The sequence below is a fragment of the Arachis stenosperma genome, chromosome 8, assembly GCF_014773155.1.
Source record: "Arachis stenosperma cultivar V10309 chromosome 8, arast.V10309.gnm1.PFL2, whole genome shotgun sequence".
Lineage (NCBI taxonomy): Eukaryota > Viridiplantae > Streptophyta > Magnoliopsida > Fabales > Fabaceae > Arachis > Arachis stenosperma.
The window spans coordinates 10,254,832-10,275,593 of record NC_080384.1 but is presented as its reverse complement, the minus strand read 5'-3'; the positions used below and the strand labels follow the sequence as shown (position 1 = coordinate 10,275,593).

Below are 20,762 nucleotides of genomic sequence, written 5' to 3'. Positions count from 1 at the left end.
TATTCCCCATGCATTAGTTAACAATGTAATAGATTTTGAAATCCATCACATGATTAAAGGCTTGGTTCCGTTGGAAGCACTTTGCTTTCCTTTTTTCTTGGTTTCGGACCAAGTTTGGAACCATACATCACAAATGAGATTTGGGCTTATAGCTTTGAAATTAAAACTGGCCCATTTGGTTAACATTTGCTTTCCTGATGAAATTTTTGTTTCGGATCAAGCATAGGAAGCAAACATGGGCTTATAGCATTAAAACTTATTCTCGGCCTAGTGTAACTAGCTTTAATCACAAACTCATTTGGACACTCAAAGCTGAACCAATAATGCAACAGTTGGGCTTTGTTAATTTTCTTTTGTTTCGGTCCAACACAAAATCTGCACAACAAAATTATTAATTAAGTACATATGAATTAGGATCAAATTAATAATTTTGTATTTAAATATTTCAATAATGTTTGTTCATCATCAAAATTAAATAAGAGTTTTCCAAACTCATCAATTTTTTAAAATAAAATTTAAAATTTAAAGAATCTAAATCTTTAATTTTTATCTAGGTTAATTGTAATATATTTATGTTAAATTTGATTAAAATTCAACTAAAGATTAACATGATTTTTGTGCATCATATATACACTTGGGTATTGATATTTGAAAAACAGACACATTGTTTATGTTTCGGATATTTAGACTTCTCTTCTTGAAGAGTATTAGAACTGAACAAATTTTGTAATTTGTAGTTATTAATTAATTATTATTAATATTTTTAATAGTGTAAAATTATATTTAATAGTATAATTTTTTTATTGGTTAAGTATTGACCTCATAGATTTTCTCTTCTCAAAATTATATATTGACTGATTGTTTTTAATAAAAAAAAAAACTAATTTAATTAGACGCTATTTTTTCAGTTAAATAAATAATTTTTTCAAATAATCATATTATGTCGTATAAAAGAATAGTTACTAATAAATCAGTTATTCATATAAAATACATGTTAAAATAAAATATATATATATATATATTAAAATTAGTTAAACAACACATATATTTTTGTCTTAATTATATAGTATCTAATTTTTTATGTGTAGATAACCTTTTTTTAAATTATATTTTTATAATAAATTTTAATTTTAATTTTAAATTTTAAATCATAAATTCTAATTCTAAAGTAAATCTTAAACTCTCCAAAAAGTAAAAATTAAACAAATAACTTTAAAATAAAAATTAACTAATGTTGACTAGTTAAAAATTAATAATTTTTTATACTTATTGATTGTAATAAGCATTATAAAACTCAATAAATAAAGGAGAATTTTCTCATTTGCTTCATATGATACTAAAATGCTTCAAGTGAGACACCAAAAAAAAAAGCTTCAAGTGAATAACAAAAAAGTTAAATAAATGAAAGAATAAAAAAAGTGTTTTTTTTTTTTTTTGCTTTGTATGCAATTTTATTAGAGAAACCAAAATGGAAGCCTGCAAAGATATGTTTGGGGACTATACAAGGAAGTATTATTTGGTTCATAAATAAAGGCAAGAAATGTTCGCATTGATTTATCCAATTAATTAAGAAAAATGCTAAGCATTAAAATTTATTATTTTTAATTATTATTTAGTTATTAATTTAACTTTTTTAATTTAATTATTTTAGTTTTATAATTTAATAAAATATTTTATTTTATATTTTTAAATATTGATGATTAACTAATAATAAAAAATAATAAATTTTGAATAAAAATGTTGATAATAAAAAAATTAGTCAATAATTAAAATTTGTTTTATTTAATATTTATTAAATAATTAATAAATGTTAAATAAACTAAGTTCTAATCTTTTTTGTCTCCTTAACAGAATTTTAACGACTTTCTAACATTCTTCATTAATTAATTCGAGAATATTTAATAACAAAAAATATTAGCAAAGATTGATAAAAATTTATTACAATTTTATTTATTACCTATGATGCACGGACACTGATACAGACACGGGACACGACACGGGACACGCCGATACGCAAATTTTAAAATCTTATAAGATACAGGACACTCATATATATAAAGTATAAAATATTTTTTAAATAAATCGTAATGATATTTTAATATTTTATTGATATTAAAATATAAATTAATTTTTTAATTATTTTTAATGTCTTATTTTAATTATATAAAGTATTTAAAATATTTTTTATTTTAATAAATAATAATATATATTATATTTAAATTTATTTCAAGAATATATATTAATAATGCTAATGAGTTATAACTAAAATGACATAGTCTTTCCATACTCATCTAAGAGGTTGCGGGTTCGAGTCTCCACATCTATGATAGAAAAAATATATTAATAATAAAACTGGACACACTGAGAGTATTTAGGTGTGTCCAAGCATGTTTGAGAAAAAAAACCAAAATATATCCGACACACAAACACGACAACTCAACGAAAATGTCCGTATTTCATAATTTATTACACTCTACTAAACAAGGTAAGTTAGATATTTTTATCTTCCTAACATTATTGTAATTAATTATTATTGAAGCCAAAATGGCCTAAATATGAATAAACAATAAATGAAAGAAAAAGAAAATATATACATCTCTTTTTCTCTCTCTACATTATATGTTTTTTCCTAGATTTCTCCCTAATCAATACAGTGTAGCATCTAGCATGCATGTTTGGTTAGCTTCATTCACAATAACCCAAATTCTTCTCTAACATTTCAGGTTCAAATTCTCTTACTTCTCTACTCTTGTTTTCTATACAGTTGAAAGAGGTTGACGATGAAAAGGAATGCGGGGTATTTTAGTCCAAATGGTGTGAGGATAGGGTTCACCCCGAAGTTGTTTGAGTACCAGAGATGGTTACTTGTTGAACACAGAGCAGCTGAATTACTTCTATATCTTCAACCAAACTTAGATACACAACAACGCCGATACGACATCATTTCTTACTTGCAACGCCTCATCACCACTCACTGCTCTGCCTCCTGTCAGGTTTACTACTACAAAAATCTAAATGACACAAAAAATCAGCTATAATTGATTCCATAATTGATTTTTGACTAAATTTTGAAAGCGATTTTTGAGATTCTAATTATACTAATGTCATATAAAAATTAATTTCTGGACATCATAATTCCTTTTTGATAGTGATCCGATAAATAGAGTGATAAACTGATATTTTAATACCACGTTAAAAAAACTGGTGAAATGACATCATTAGTTTTTGGTGCCTAGTAAAAATAAATACGAAATTATTTCAATATATATGGATATAAAACTAAATACGAAATTATTTCGATATATATTGATAACTAAAACAGTTTATGCACATATCAAATTTGTTTTTATTGGGCTTCAAAAACAAATTACACAGTTTTACCAATGTCCAATGTCCAGTGTGACATCAAGATGCTTCTTTTTAGAAATGATAATAATGTAATTGGAATCTCAAGAATAAAATCAGTATATGACGTGAATTTTAATTATACTTCGTTTAAGACCATTTTAGAATTTTGTTTTTTTTGACAAATAATGGAATTGTTAATTAAATGTGATATATGGCTCTAGTTAGGGTTTGTTATTATAAATGACGGATTTATGTTTTGTGTTGGGATATAGGTATTTGAAGTAGGGTCTGTACCATTGAAGACTTATCTACCTAATGGAGATATTGACCTAGCAGCATTCACTAATAACAATTGCGAAACTTTGATAAATGAGGTTCGTGATCTTTTACATGCTCAGGAGAAGATACCCGATACTCAATTTCGGATTCAACATGTTCAGTATATACCGGCTGAGGTATTTATATATATATATATATATATATATATATAAAATGGTGTAAATGTAATGCTTCAATATTTTGTTTGTATTGTGCTACTTAAAATTATTTTTTATTAGTTTAATATTGATAGTAATTAATTATAGTAAAAATATATAAGAAGTACATAAGGTTTTTCAGTTTTTTGTTTTTTCATTCGTTTTAAAAAATTTTAAAATCAATAAAAAATAAAAATTATGTACTCCTACTATAATTAATTATAATCAATATTAAACTAATAAAAAAAATTTAGATAACAATTTCATTTTAAAAAATTTTAGAATGAATGAAAAAAATTAAAAAACTTTATATATTTTTTATGTACTTTTTTTATAATTAATTCCTATCAACATTAAATTAATAAACAAATAAAAAAAACGGATGGCACCCATTTCCAACCTTACAACGTTAACTTCACCTTACTTTTATCATTATCAAATATTATTATCAACTTTATTCTTCTTCTCACAAACTAAATACCGAACACCATCATCATTATCATGAACATAATTAATATGAAACTTTCACTGATGATACTATTACTATTCTTCTTCCTGGGCCTTTCTAATGGAGCCAACAACGTAACTGAAACTACTCTCAAGGTTCTTTTGGACGTGAAGTCATTGTTTCTTCAATACTTGTCAACAAACAATTTCACTGGAGAGGTTCCAAGTGAGTTTGGAAACTTGAGAGCGTTACAGAACTTAAAGTGTCTCTTGGAACCAATTTCATGGTAATACTATTCCTAGTACTATGTGTTCTAATAATGCATCAAAGTTGGTGTCTTGGAGTATTTTAGACTGTGGGCTTCATGGTGTGATTCCAATTGAGTTAGCTCAGTGTGTATCATTGAAGGTTCTTGATTTGGCTAATAAATCTCTCCCTTCATTATTAGAAACCTTATAAATTTAGAGGAAATTTATTTGTACAGAAACAAGTTCGAATAGTTCTTTCCCTAGAAAGATCGGGAAGCTTGGCAAGTTGCAAAGTTTGTCCCTTTTTGATAATCAATTATCTGGACAGATACCTTTGGAGATTGGTAACTGTTTAGGGTTGCAATTGATTGATCTTTTTGGAAACCAATTCAGTGGTGGGATTCCAATCACTATTGGAAGGCTTAAAGAGTTGAATTGGTTTCAACTTAGGAATAATAACTTGAGGGGAAAATTCCTGCCACACTTGGTAACTGTCAAAAGATGATGACTGATCTCGCAAATAATCAGCTATCAGGTTCAATTCCCGCAACATTAGGGTTCCTGACAGGATTTAATCAGCTCAGCTCATGCTATACAGCAATTCTCTTAAAGGTAATCTTCCTCACTAGCTTGTAAATGTAGCAAACTTGACAAGAGTGAACCTTTCAAGGAACAAGCTTAATGGTAGTTTGGCTCCATTGTGTAGCTCAAGTTCATTTCTTTCCTTTGATTTAACTCATACTGAATTTGATGGTGTGATTCCCTTTCAATTGGGAAATTCTCCTTCTTTTGATAGGCTCAGATTAGGTAACAATAGATTTCCTGTTGAAATTCCAAGGACATTGAGGAAAATTATTGAAATGACATTGTTAGACTTACAAGAAACTCACTCTGGACCAATACCAGATGAGCTTTCCTTGTGTCACAATCTTTTCCACATTGATCTGAACAACAATTCGCTGATCGGACCTTTCCGGAGCTGGAAAAGTTTAAAACTTGAATACACACAAACTTTTTCTCCATTACTTGCTCTCTTTTACCCTTTCTAACAGCTAGAATCCGAGTCCTACTTATTTTCCATCCTTTATTGACAATACTGCACTTTTCCACATAACACAAACCATACTTCCTATAGTAGTATGTAGTATGTAGCAGCCTTTTTCAATGTTCATTCATTTCTTTGCCAATTCCCACACAATCCAAGAAAACTAAAAACTTTTAGGTTATTCTTACTATAATTAATTACCATTAATATTAAACTAATAAAAAAATTTAAATAATATATTAAATTATTAAGTGTAAAGCATCAATAATATTTTATTTTTTATAATTAAAATAATATTTTTTCACAATTTGTTAAATGTTTTGTTTTATAATAAAAAAATTATTACAAAACTTGAATAATGTTTTATCTTTTTATAATTAAATTTTTTTTATTACAAACTATAACAATATAAAATATTAGAATGATGAAATATTTTCGTATTTTATACTAAAATTATCCATATACAAAAAATTTAGCCGTAATGTGTTACGTTTCTATCTATTATTCAATATTATGTTTATTTGCATTAATACATGCATGAATTATTGTTATTATTGCAGGTCAAGATAGTAAAGTTCATAATAGAAAATTTTGTAGTGGACATATCTTTTAATCAGCTTAGTGGCTTATGTACGCTTTGTTTTCTTGACGAGGTGAATATTCATTTTTCACCAACCTTTAATTCTCAATTTCATATTTTCCCTTTATTTGTTATATATTTACTCATCAAGATGCTATAGTAATTAGTACTATAGTTTAGTCCATGGAATATTTGTAATATCAATTCAATAAGATTTTACAAAAATGCATATGACATATATAAGAATTTTAAAAAGAATAAGTACAGAAAACTACTTTTTAACTAGCTAGTCAATTTTACTCTATTTTTTATTATAAAATTATTATCTTAACTCTAATTTCTTTTTTTAATAAAATTTAGAATTTAAAATTTAAAATTTAAAAAATTGACTAAAATTGGTTGCAAAAATTAACTCTCTCATTGTATATTTTCTAAAAGGTTATATGTTTGGCAAAATATAATAAAATACTACAGGACATAAATTTGTTTGAAAATTAAAATATGCACACAAAAGCAGTAATTAAAATGCAAATAAAATTTGTCTATCTAATAATAGTCTTAGATATATATATAAAAAAAAAAGAAATAAGGAGACAAAATACAAAAGTTTAACTAACTGTGTGTTGTTCTAACAATACTATTACTTGTTTATTCTATGATGTTCCAGGTTGACAACCTGATAGGACATAATCACTTGTTCAAAAGGAGTGTGATATTGATAAAAGCTTGGTGTTACTATGAGAGCCAAATCTTGGGAGCATATTATAGATTAATGTCAACCTATGCACTCGAAACTTTAGTCATATACATATTTCATGTTTACAATAAGCCATTTTCTGGCCCACTAGAGGTTACAACTTTACAACAACAAATTAAACATCATTTTTGTTTAAGTACAAACTCGCACGTGAAATTGATAGTTAAAGAACCGTTAGGTGACCATTTAATCAAATATTTAAAATCATCTCACGGTTTTTAACTATTAATTTAACATAATAGAGAAAATTTTGATATTATTTTTCCAATTGGTGCAATTATGTCAGGTACTTTTCCGATTTCTGGAGTTCTTTAGCAAATTTGATTGGGATAACTATTGCATTAGCTTGTGGGGACCAGTGCATAAAGAGTGTATTCCGAATACGATGAGAGGTACATTTTAATTTAATTAATTTCTTGTGTTAAGATGGTATATATGATTTGACTAATAAGTTAATTGTTTGAAATGAGATAGCGGAAGCTCCAAGAGGGGATAGGGAAGTGTTGCTGCTGAGTGAAACGTTTCTGAGAAGTTCTATAAGCTGTTACAGCGTGCCAAAAATCAATGAAAACAATAACAATGTTAAAGACAAACCTTTTTTTTTCAAATGCATCAATATTGTTGATCCCTTGCGTCCCAACAACAACTTGGGCCGAAGCATTAGCAGGGGTATTTTTATTTTACATGCATTATGCATCCTTTCTTTGTGTGAAAACTCACATGCAGCTGTCTGTGTTTATCTGAAGTTGATATTTGAGAATTGTTAAATGATTTAATAAGTTTGACTAAATAATCATCTAACGATTTTCAACTATCAACTTTACATGAAGATAACTGCATGTGAATTTTTACCAAATACAAATATCTGATTAAATAGTAGCTTAATTAATTGCAGTGATTGTGCTTTTTTTTTTGTCTTATCAGGTAGCTATGTTAGGATAAAGAGTGCAATTGCTAATGGAGAAGAGAGGATAATTAGATTGTTGGAATCTGCAGAAGAGAATGTGATAGCAGAATTTGATTCCTTCTTCAAGAACACATGGAACAGAAGTGGCAAAGGTTACTGGATACCATCATTTCATGAGAATAATAATTCTTCATCAAAACATGTCAATGAAATTGGAACCTCCTTTGATGCTGCACCATCATCATGGAGCCCAAAGAGTAGCACCACTGGCAGCATTGCCAATAGTTCCAAGTCCTCTGATACTAGAAAGGATCACACAAATAATAAGAATAATAATGCAGCCATTGTTACTGATCAAGGTTCTCATCGTCATCATCATCATCATCATCATTCTTCTTCAATGAATGAATCAGGAGATAGTGCTTCAAATGTTATCATCAACAATGAACTTTCCGGTAATAACATGCCTTGCTCTAACCCTGATGCACTACCTCTGTATCTTCTTGAGCAACAAATCAATAATTTGAAGCTAGGTAACAACAATAATAATAATAATCTCCAAGCTCAACAAGAAAAGAGTGATAACCAAGGCTTATTACCTGATCCTATGGCTTTGAACATGAAAAGTACATTATTAGCTGATGTTTTGGAGGGTGATTTTGCAAGCCATTGGAAGAACATGCAAAATGCAAGACTAAGTTTAGATGGAAAATTGCAGGGTCCATTTTGTTGTTCTGGTTCACCTATAATACCACCGCTTCAGTCACAACTATTATTGGGAAAATGTCCTCCTCTTAGTTGTGCTAGTATTGTGCCAAATATGATGCTACCTTCTTCTGGGGACATGAGTCAGAGTCATCCCTTGCTTCCTCTCATGCAAAATTCTGGACCCAATTGTGAGAGTGTTCCAGTTGGTTTTAATGAGCATCCAAGACATCATAAACTTGGGACTGGGACATTTATTCCAGATCCAGAGAGTTACAAGGTTAGTTATTAATAATATGATCAACAATAATATTGCTCTTTTTGTTTTTAGCTACCTTATTAATGTGCTACTATCTATTTTATGATCTTTTGATGTGGCTTGATGAATTTGTTTCTATATATTGTTCCTACATTTGATTTGAGGAGAAAATGCAGGTGGTAAGATTTTGTTGCTCATACAAGTAAAGCAATCTATTCTTTGATAAGTAAAAGAAAAGTCATAAATGGTGATTGAATTGTCGATAAAATAGAATTCTGATTCTCGAATATTAATGATAAAGAAGGAGAAATTTTAGTTCAGCTCTCTTCTTTATCAAAGACTAATTCCTTCTGATTATGATGTTAATGATTGCATTAAAATTTGCATGCAGCAAAGGGTTAAATTTCATGCAAGAAAGCGTAATTATGACCGTCCTAGGGAAGGTAGGTTCAATTACGAATATGAAAGGACAAATAGTGGTGGTGCTGACTATAATTATGGGAACCTTGTATGGAAGCCAGTGGAGATTAAGCGTTACACGAATATTGGAAACCATAAAGAAGCATCCAGTTCTTCAACTGCTGGTGAGTCTCTTAATTAATTAGCAAAAATATTATTTGTACGTCAAAATCAACCACTAAAATCAGTCACCAATATATTTATATATAAATACATGTATAGTTTAATTTATTTTGAATGTGTATTTATATTCCAACATATATTTTATACGCTAGTGACTGATTTTGGTGGTTGATCTTAATATACACGTATCATGATTGATTAATTAGTACTTTTATTTATCACATTTACATCACATAATAACTTTTATGTGATTTAAGAGTAAATTGAAAATTTGGTTTTGTTGGACAATTCTCAGGTACAAATTCTGAAAAGGATTTTGCACATTCTTCTTCTAATCAGCCATCATCCCCCAATATTAGCGGGTAATGTTCAATTAATTTGGAATCTTTTCATTGATAATCAGCTGCTATTTGACGTGGTAATTGACTATATTGACAATGATTGTGAACTCAAATTAAGCTAGCTAACTAAATTAATCTTAAGTTGCTTGGTTATTTTCTTTGATTTCGATTGATGAGTTTAGTTTGGTAAACTTTGTCATTGATTCTCTGCCTAATTTGTGTGCATTATTTTCAATATTTCTTACTTAACTACTAATGCTCGAGACATAGATGAAATTTACGTTTCATAAGATAGTAAAGTGCAGAATCGATATAAAATATATATTTTTTAAAATAAAAAATAAAAACTAATTTAACTTTAGGAACTTTAATGCTTCTTGTTATTTCTAGGTTTATGATATTTTTCACGCCACCTTGTCAAAATTATTTTATGTGATCCTAATATGACTGTTTATTGCATTCAACAGGGTTAATATGAAAGACTCTACCTCTCAATGAAGATGATGCTGATTTCCTCTCGCTGTTCAGAGCCAGAGTGTTTTATTATTATTATTATTTTGGTAAAAAAAATGCGATAAACAATTTATCTTTTTTTTTTTTGGGAGGATATTATAATAATTTTATATACAACATTTATAAAATTGTTATTTTGAGACTATATATATTTTAGATGAGCAAGTTTATCTTTCATGAAACCTATTTACAACATGGGAAATATACAAGGCTTATATTGTACAAACCCAAGTACTATACTGAAAAGGGAATTAAATAATTATGATAGTTATATCCCACATTCACCAAAATCCATTGTGGGAAATAACTATATATGTGGAGTGCCAAAAATCTTCTTCACTTTGTGATGATGATGATGAACCTATTTTAATTTGTGCCCTTTAATGAAAACTTAAGGGCATGGTTTTGGGATAGATGAGCTTTTCATCCATTTTGCAAGCTTTGTCAAGAAGATTAGTACTTCTGATGGGTCACGCAAAGAGTAGAAAGCATTTGTTTCTCTTGGAATTGAAGACACTAGAATTGGATACCCTTGACCTCTTCTCTTTATTACCTGCATAACAAGCCTCTTGTTACCATATATATCTTATCATCAGAAAGTCTTGAGAACCAGCTGGTTTTAGTAATTTTGATCAGTAATTGACTAGCAAAACAAATAAAAGTGCTGCTCCTAAACTTTCTCAATACTAAATTATCGTCAACAAATAAATTTTACTGATTCATGTGTGCAAACTCTAGTAAATATGAATGTAGACTGTGTTGACTCATGTATGCAAATTATGTGTTTTTTTCATGCAAACCCCTGTAAATGTATAAATTATTGTTGGCCAAACGCTGATTCAAAATAATAATATTTGTTGGTCAAACACCATTTATTTGCTCTAAGAAAACAAAAAAATTTCACAAATTATTACATACTCATAGAGTATTTAACCGACTTGTGCTGTATTTATTATTCATTAATAAGTGTTTTGTAAACATGCAAAACATGTATAGTTTGATTTATGCCACTATTATATGTTAGTATATAATATTTTTTAATCAATATATTTAGATCTTGTATTGAGATAAAAATATACTAGAAATTAAAGTAATAAAATGTGAGATTGATAAGTTGGTAATTACCTTAAAAGCATCTTCATCAGTTCGATCATCTCCAATATAGAGAGGAAGGATATTGGTAGAAGAATTTAAGCCTAAAGTGTCAAGAAAATACTCAACAGCATTGCCTTTGTTCCATTCTATGGATGGTCTTATTTCCAAGACCTTTTTACCCTCAGTTAACCGAAATTGTGGATTCTCTTCAAGCACACATTTCACTTTCTTCTCCAAAACACCATAATCCTGAATAATTAAACATAGCTTAATTAGTTGCTTGTTATTGTTAATCAATAATTAGGAAAAAATAATTATAGCAATTAATTAATGGTTACCTGTTCTTGAACTTGTCGAAAATGTACAGAGAGGCAGAATCCATTGTCCTCTACCCTTGCACCTTTTATATCCTTTACTTCATTCTCTAATCTTCTAACTATCTGTTTCAATAATAACAATCATACACTAATTAATCAAGTGTTGAAAATCTTTGACTTTGACCAATACTATATATGATTCAATTATAATATTAGGAGTTTTTTTTATTACAATAAACTATTTTATTTTATTTGCTGACCTGCTGAATTGCCGGCAAAAACTTCTTGGCGGGTTGAAAGGGCACTCCATTGCCCTAAAATTAAAATAATATACATTAATATTATTATTATTATTATTATTGGTATCTTTGAAAACTAAATTGCAAAAAGGGTTCAAGAATCTGAAAGTGTTACTCACTTTTGTGTTAAGGTTCATGTCACAATGCTTAGCATTAGAAGATCCAATTGCCATTAATGGTGCCATTATGTCCATTCCATGGCTCCCAGCATAATATAAATTATTTAACTTCACAAAATCTTTTACCTAAATAAATATAACAATTATTTAACTAAATAGTAAAAAAAAAGAAAAGAAATTAGAAAATGATATATACTAAAATTAAAATTTTATTTATAACCTTTTCTCTGCTTCTTCCACTGATTATTGCTGTTGGAAAATAAGTAGCAACTTCACGGACTGCAGCACGCATCTGTCATACACAATTAATATTATAAGGTTTTTGTAATTAATTAATGAGTTAATTTTGATGTACGGATAGTGTAAAATGTTTTATACAATTGTGTAATTACATCTGTTTTTTAGATGATCATTTACGTATTATTATATAATTGAATGCACATATAAAATTAATGACAGTGCATTAAAATTAAATTTTTGATTAATTAGTCAAGTAATTAAGTAATTAATTACCTCATCAGACATGAAAGCTCGATCAGGGTCATTGACAATTGGTGATAAGGTGCCATCATAGTCTAGGAAAACGATGATCCTCTTCCCCATTGCTGAGTTCATCAATCTATCAAATGAGTGCAATGCTGAAGGGTGCTTGACCTAATCATTAATCATGCAAACTTCTATTAATAAGTTTGATTCATTATATATTTGTTAATAGATATAGTTTGTTTAATAAGTTGGCACTTACCATCCATGAATCGTAGGGTAAGGAGAAGGAACAAGTGTCATTATTATTGGAATCCATGAGAATCCTTCGACGAATTAGAGTGCGTTCGTTAGAATCTGTTAATGATGCGTCTTCTTTTACTTTGAAAATAGGTTGTGTTATCCTTTTAGTGCTGTGTGATGTTGGAACTCCCATTGCCTCTTGTAATTTCGTTATCTTCGTCTTTATAATCTGTTAAATCAAAATCGATATAATTAATATTTTTTAACAAGAATGAAAAAATTAATTACAATTGAAGGATTGAAAAGAAATAGTGAGATTGAGAATTTAATGTGTGACAAATTTTTGTGCAAATTTCAGAATGAATTTTTTTCATAGATCTATTTTAAAAATATTATTTGTACACTAAAATCAACTACTAATGTATTTATATATAATTTAATTTTTTTTAATGTGTATTTATATTCTAATATGTATTTAATAACTGACTTTAGTGACTAATTTTAATATACACGTAACATTACTTGATCTATTTAATAGAAGAACTAATCACAATATATAATTATATTAGAGATATAATTAATATAAAATTATTATCATTATATTATTTTACAATAAATTTATTTTGCCTCCAAACATTGTGGCATAGGCCCTTCTAGTGCTGGTGTACTTGCATGTATTTTGTATTAATGATTAGATTTATTAATTTTTAATAATTAATTATATATAATGAAATATGTCAATAATTATAATATTTATGTCGTATCTTTTTAATAATTATAAACTTTATTAACAATTACTGATTAATTAATGAGATTTGTCAATAATTCAACGTTATATATCATAACTTTAAATAATTAAGTTGATTTTTTTACTACTTAAATTAATATTTATTATTTTATTATTTTGACAATATTTAATAAATATATATAAAATTCACTTTAATATTTGTTTATTGCGTGCTACAAATTTTTTTATTAAATCTAAGTACTTTGTACTTTTTTATTTTATAAATAGTTTGATATCAATATAAATAACAAAAAAATATGAGATTGTTTTATATACGTTAAATACATTTATGAATAATTTATTTTAAAAATATGTTTCAAATATAAATATAAATAAATAAATATTTTTCATCCATTACACGAATACATTCATTAATTTTATTTTAGATAAATATTTACATACAATTATTTTTATATAAAATTAATAATTAAAAATTATTAAATAATAATTTAATAAAATATATCAAATCATTTAATAGTTATTAACTAATAACTTCACCTCAAGAATAAATGTTTACCTTTATTTTTGTTGTATCTTTGTGTGGAATTATATAAGTAATAGAAACTAGAAAATAAGTGTATTACCTTGAAAGTGGCAATGAGAATAAACATATAGTTCATGTTCAATTGGAATTGGGAAGTGCAATTCCTTTCCACTCCTTTAAACACTACTAATTTCCTGAATAAAAAAAACCAATAGTAAATTATTTAATTCGGCAATATTAACTGAAATTTTACCAATTGTTTAATCAACTGGAAGAAATAATAATAATAATATGTACTCTATGTACTCTATTTATTTTATTAAATTATATTTATTTGACTAATGACTCTATGTACTCTACTTATCCAATGTTTTTGTTCAAATAATAATAATATGGAAGAAGTCGGTTTTTGGGCCTGTAATTGATCATGGACTTCAAATCTAATTACAATTGAGTCCCACTGAGAGTGAAATAAAATAGATAAGATGTAAAGGAGTTTTTAGACAAAAAAAAATGAAAAAAAATCTAAAACACTCTCTCTAGTGAATAGGAATAGAAAGTTACCAAAAAACTTCTCTCTTTTGCACTTATTTCCCACTTGTTGTAACTTTGTAAATTTTTTTTCAATGAAATATGTAAATAGGTAGTAAAATAATAAAGGAAACCACTGCCATTTTATTATTATTATTATTATTATTATTATTATTATTATTATTATTATTATTAAGCGTAATCTTAATCATACTTAATAAATGTTTTTAAGAATTGAACTTAAAATATGATGTTTAAGCTACCCAAATAACTAGTATTTGTAATATAATATAAGTCTCATGATTGTTATTTATTTGTTTTATTTCTTGTCACCTCAATTAAAAAGTTGAGTGTTAGACAGATTCAAATGTAACCTTATGGATGAGGGGTATTTTCTAAGCGACGTGTACACTAAAATTAACCACCAAAATCAGTCACTAGTATAGAATACAAAATTTATATTTTGTTTGTTTTACGAGACATATATGATTAAACCACCAAAGTAAATTAGAGTTTCATAATATTATTTATCGGAGAATAATATAAAAATTTTAGTCAAATATTACGCAATTCTTTACATACTAAAATAGTAGTCCACCAAGTAGATACCCCCAATCCATTTAGCATGCTCTTAAAGATTGACTTTATTTCGTTGGCACTGTATCCATAAAAAAATAGTTAAAATGTTTGATATAAAAATAACTTTCATCAACATTAACTCACTTATCTACTTAATTAAGTGTCAAAAATTTAAATTCTATTTTAGCATAAAAGACTTAATATGATAATACATAATAGTATACTTACAAGGAAATAATTATCAATCAAAATCATATAGTTAATATGAAAATAAGTTGCACCCATCAATTTCGAACAACAATTATAATATAGGGAAATGCTGTGTTTTCGCTTTCAAAACCATAACCTAACAAATAATATTATTTTCCAGTGGGCCAAGCAATTAAGGAATAAAGTATGCAAACCCAAATGAAGGTCATTTTCCACATGAAGATTTTTGCCGGTTTAAAAAGAAAAACAAGAAGAAACAAGAAGAAAAACAAAAGATAATAGTAATAAGTACATTATTGAAACATCTTAGATTTTGACAACTTTGTCTGAACACAATGGCAAAGTTTGTAAGACCACTGTCGCAAAAGAATGGAAATTAGTCGATTCTGACTCAGATGAGAGTGACACAAGCTTAAAAAACATAATTAAAGTTCTTCAACCAAAGCCTATATCTAACCCTTGCTAACCTATATGTTGGTTAGGCTTTTTTTTTTTAACTTTCTTCTTCTTTTTTTTTTGGCTCCACTTAACTACCACTTTAATCCCAACGACTACCTTCCAACTGAATCCATTTTATTTTTTTCCTCCAACTAATTTCTAAAATATCCTTTTTATTGAAGATAAATCTCTAATCACTAATCACAATATTCTCTCTATATAATTAAATAATCTAACTAACTACCAACTATTCAAATCTTTGGATATGGCCAACCTATAATGAATTATATTAACATGACAAAACATTATGAGTTGGATATGCTATATATATTATTATATTTGCTAGTGGATTTCATTATGAGATCAATAGTTTCAACAATAATTATACCTTTTTTGTTCTTCTATTCAATTATTTTTCTTACCATAAGTATACTACTTCTACTACTAGTACTGAATTACTATTACTCTTACTATACAAGTACAAACTACTAAATTCTATGCATGGTAATTGAAATGGTTAATTAACATCATGATGTAACTTGATAATAAATAATACAGAGCCATAAACTGGTCATGCATGGCTAGAAAGATGCATATACTAGTAGATAGCTAAATAGCTTTCACTAAAATAATAGAGATTAAATAAATAAATAAAGAGCATTATTATGATTTATGAGGAATAATGCTAGCTGTGCCATGTGAAACTACAGCAAATATGTGCTGACCTACTTATTGGAGTGCAGATACTGACATACATACATAATAATAGTGAAATTAAAGCCACAAAAAATTGTATGTTCCTTATAGATCAACCCAGATCAAACGAGTGTAAAAGGATTTCCACTGAAAATAATATATATGTTCTACCTGCCATTCAATAAACAAATATTTAGCCTTACTCATAACTGAGACAAAAGGGTCACTACTCACTAGACAAACAAAAGTAATAGTAATAATACTAATAATTAAATTAAGTATATATAGCTAGGCTATATCTAAAGTGTGTGTACTAGCTACATTTTTTCATTGATATGTCACGTTACTAGACATTTAATTTTTTATGTACAATAATTACTATATAAAAAAAAACATATATTATTGTGTCTAGAAAAATATTTGACTTTTTTATAGTATATAATGCACAAAAAGATAAAACATTTTTTTATTACTTTTTATCGTATGAAGCATGACTTGTACCCATAGATACAAGAAGAAACAAAACATGCTGGTTGACAATTGACAAAAACAGGACAAACTATGTTGAGCAAGGTAGGTGAACTCAAGTTCGTGAATAACCTTTATATAAAGAGGAAAATGAATAAATAAAAAAATAATAAAAAGAAGAGAATATCATTACAAGAGTAAAAAAAGACTAAAAATTAAAGTAAAAGAATGAAGAATAAGACAAATGCCACGCAACAAGAGTACACGTGTATCCTATGTAACGAAAAACTCACTTATACTTTTTATCACTTAAAAAGAAAAAGAAGGAAAAAAAATGAAGAAAAGAAAAAGGCGGTTGAAGTTACGCCAAGTGAAAAAGGACTTTTGACTTTTTATTCATGAAGCCGAAAGTTTTATAAACGAAAAATAGGACTAACGAGTAAAGTAATGTAATGGATGCTAGTTAATTTAATTTAATCTTAGAAAGACAAAAGAGATTCTTCACGTGTCGGTTGATGCATGATAAGGTAAAAAGTTGAGAGTTGTAAGGTTCACACGTATATACGTGAATGTTGTATCAAGAAATCAAGACATACTAGTAACGACAAATTGGTCAAATCCAATGAAAACTACTTATGAGATTTGTTAAAGTTGAAGATTATGTACTTCTCCTCTAATAATCAACCTTATAATTTGTTTCATAATAAGGGTCCTAGTACTAGCACAGAATTAATTAGTATGACAAATATCAAGTAACAAGTATTAATACTTTTAATAGAAAAAATAAACAATAAAACAAAAATATTGATCGTCTAATATTTATCTTTTAATACATTGCATGAATAAATACACATGCTTTGAATAATTATTTATCTTTATGTGAATTTTAAATATTATAAATATTTTTAAACTACATGTCAAATATGTCAAATGTATACTAATTTTTAACAAAATATGACAAACTTTGATTGCCTAAAAATTGGAAGTCAATTAATTAGTTTAAAAAATGGACTAACGGAAAGAAAAGAGTATGGGCTTAAAATACAAGAGAAGAGATTTAATTTGACTATAATGGAAGAAAAAAAATTGCAGCAGAGATTCCCTAATGGCGTGAAACAAAAGTAAAATAGGGACAGGTGAATAAACAATTGATTGGAACTTGAGAGGGCCAATGCATGTCTTTGGTCAGAGACACACTTTAGATATATACGTGAGATCTTGTCATGGAGGGTCTACACCTATATATATTTCTTCATAATTAAAAAAATAAAAAATAACTATATTATATATTTTTACTATAAACTTGGGGTGAGTGAGTAGGTATAGAATAAAAGTTGCATGCATGCAGCATATAAATACATGCTAACAAGTAATCATATATTAATTTCTACGGTCAATGACTTGTCCCAGTTGCAATAAGAGATTGGCATAAAAACTTTTGCCGTTGATTCAGGTGCTTTCTAAAATATAATTTTAAGAAAACATAGATAGATATATAAATAGAGTTCTTGCACTCTGCCGTATTGGCTATTAAACAAAAGCAACAAAATCCAGCCCTCGGTTTTTATAGGGCATGAACTCATAAACCATATTAAAATTTTTAATAGCATTAATATTTAATTTAACACTCTTGAAACCGACAGCAGCTTGCACATAGAGAGACAGACGCATCTATAAACAGAAAATAAATTTGATATTATAATTTATTAAAAAAATAAAAAAAGCTTAAAAAGAAGCAAAAGGGTATTTGAGTATGTGAAGAATAGAGGAGACTATGAGAAAGAGACACGAAAGAGAAAGGTGCATGTAAAAGAGGGTATGTGTCAGCATAGAACTGGTGGCGATCCACTTAAAGAAGAAACAGAAACAGAACATGTCCTATTCATTTTGCAATCTATCTAACTATGACTTAACTTTAACCGTTATGTAGGTACATGTCCTTTCACCTAATCTCTTTGCCCCTTCCTACTTCATCCTCCTAACCTCTAACATACAACTCATATATAATTCTTTTCGATATGGATAAAAACTTAGCTATATGCAACTTTTCATCAAATATTTTATTTAGTACTTTTAATTATTGATTTAATTCATGGTATATTTTTAAAATATTTTCAATCATTTATATTTTTATATTATAATTAATCAATGAATAAATTTTATAGCATTATTTTTTAAGTTATGAGAATTCTTATAATGATATAAAATAAATAAAAATTCAGATATAGTGAATTTTACCTAAAATTAATAATTAAAAATAATTAAATAATTTGGTTAATCTTATTAAATTTTCATCTAACTGGATATAAATTTTTGCCTATAAAATATTTAAAATTCAATTTTTGTCATTTTATTTTTGAAATAAAAATACACCTAAGTTCTATTATTAGATGGAAGAATTTGTTAAATATATAATTTAAGAAGCATTTTAACTATAATAGAACCCACCATTATTTTGTGATGTGTTAGATATATAGTTCAGAAGAGCCCACCAACCTAATAAAAGCCCAAGGAGAAGCCTGCAGTGGCGTGGTCAAAATCAAAGTGAAACACGCGCTGACCACCGAGAAGCCAGCGCGTGAGGTTAAAGGTCAGAGTGGTTAGTTGTTTCGGTAAATAGGGAAAAGAAAAAAAACTAATTCCAACTGCTTTTCTCGTTTCTCGCAACTACCTTTTATATATTTTTTTCTTTTTTTTTTTATTCCTTTTTTCCATAAACCCAAAAAACCATGGTTATTATGAATGAAATTAAAAAATAAAATAAAATGAAAACAATAATAGAGAAAGCATGTGAAGGTGTAGAATGAAATCAATAATAACAATGAGAGACGTGACTGAGAGGGAATCAAAACCAACAACAACAAATAAATAAATAAATAAACACCGATGAAGAAGAAGAAACCAGATTCGAGATATGAATATGATTCCACCGACAAATTATTGGAAAAATAAAATAAAATAGAATGGAATCTTAGCTAATGACACGCAATGAAGTGAAAACAAATAGTAATTGAGCTGGAATTAGAACAATTAATCGCATTGCAAAATTCATTGATTAACATTCTAATATGCATAATAATGAGAAAATAAAAGAGAAAAATAACGTGACTTACTGAGATAAATTGTGATGGAATGAAAATTAATCAGGTGTTGCGAGAAAACCTTGGCTTTTGCGGTTGAAGGAAGAAAAGGAGAAAACGTTGATATAACGAAAGAAACAGAGAGAATTGAAGAGGAGAAAGGGGAGGGAATAGAGAAGAAGAAGGGGTTTATTTATAGAAGTTGAAGAAGAAAGAGGAGAAGAGGGTTTAGAAGATTTTGGGGTTTGGGTGAATGCCAAGTGCCATTAGTGGGCCCACCCACTTTTCATTTTTGCATGCTATTATAAAACCTTTATTTATTTTTCTTTTTTGGGGGATATTCTACTATATTCCGTGACTATCAAAGAAAATATAATATTTGTTACTCTTAATTGATTTTTCTATGTTGCTGGCTTTTACTTTTTTAGTCTATGCATTTCATATTTATTGTTGTTTTAGTCAAACTCTATAAATTATATCTCATTGAAATAAGAAAAATAGAATTTTAATAAGGGTAAATATGAAATTATGTTACAATGTATGAGTGATTAGTTTTTTAATAATGTTCATGTTAAATGTAAATATTATAGAACACAAAGAAGTAACCTTTTTGTTTAGTATTTATTTCTTTTTTAAAAGTAAATATGCTGAATTTTTCTCTAAACATTTATTTCAATACAGATAGATTTCATTTCGTTGAAGAGAGAGATTATAACATGTAGCA

General features: G+C 27.4%; 1 protein-coding gene and 1 pseudogene across 3 annotated transcripts; one reads left to right on the top strand and one right to left on the bottom strand.

Annotated features, from left to right (window-relative positions):
- Positions 1 to 2,780: 2,780 nt before the first annotated feature.
- Positions 2,781 to 9,721, top strand: LOC130945349 (uncharacterized; annotated as a pseudogene).
- A 639-nt stretch (positions 9,722 to 10,360) lies between these two features.
- On the bottom strand, positions 10,361 to 20,191 carry LOC130945236 (probable trehalose-phosphate phosphatase C). Of its 3 annotated transcripts, XM_057873966.1 has the most exons (11): positions 20,072 to 20,191; positions 19,407 to 19,514; positions 14,137 to 14,230; positions 12,785 to 12,994; positions 12,553 to 12,693; positions 12,260 to 12,331; positions 12,040 to 12,165; positions 11,882 to 11,935; positions 11,643 to 11,744; positions 11,335 to 11,553; positions 10,361 to 10,762 (listed from the first exon to the last, which is right to left on the bottom strand). In XM_057873966.1, exons 3-11 carry the CDS (start codon positions 14,170 to 14,172, stop codon positions 10,601 to 10,603), a joined length of 1,122 nt encoding a protein of 373 aa, XP_057729949.1. In that variant the 5' UTR covers positions 14,173 to 14,230; positions 19,407 to 19,514; positions 20,072 to 20,191; the 3' UTR covers positions 10,361 to 10,600. The 3 variants fall into 3 exon arrangements, with proteins under 3 accessions (XP_057729949.1, XP_057729947.1, XP_057729948.1); XM_057873964.1 differs by lacking the exon at positions 19,407 to 19,514; XM_057873965.1 differs by lacking the exon at positions 20,072 to 20,191 and having other exon boundaries at positions 19,407 to 19,637.
- Between the last annotated feature and the right edge of the window lie 571 nt (positions 20,192 to 20,762).

Coding starts and splice junctions, on each gene's coding strand:
- LOC130945236 (XM_057873966.1), bottom strand. CDS start 14,172: ATGAACTATATGTTTATTCTCATTGCCACTTTCAAG. Junction 12,995..14,136: donor TTCTCATTGCCACTTTCAAG/GTAATACACTTA, acceptor TTGATTTAACAG/ATTATAAAGACGAAGATAAC. Junction 11,936..12,039: donor ACATGAACCTTAACACAAAA/GTGAGTAACACT, acceptor TTTTAATTTTAG/GGCAATGGAGTGCCCTTTCA.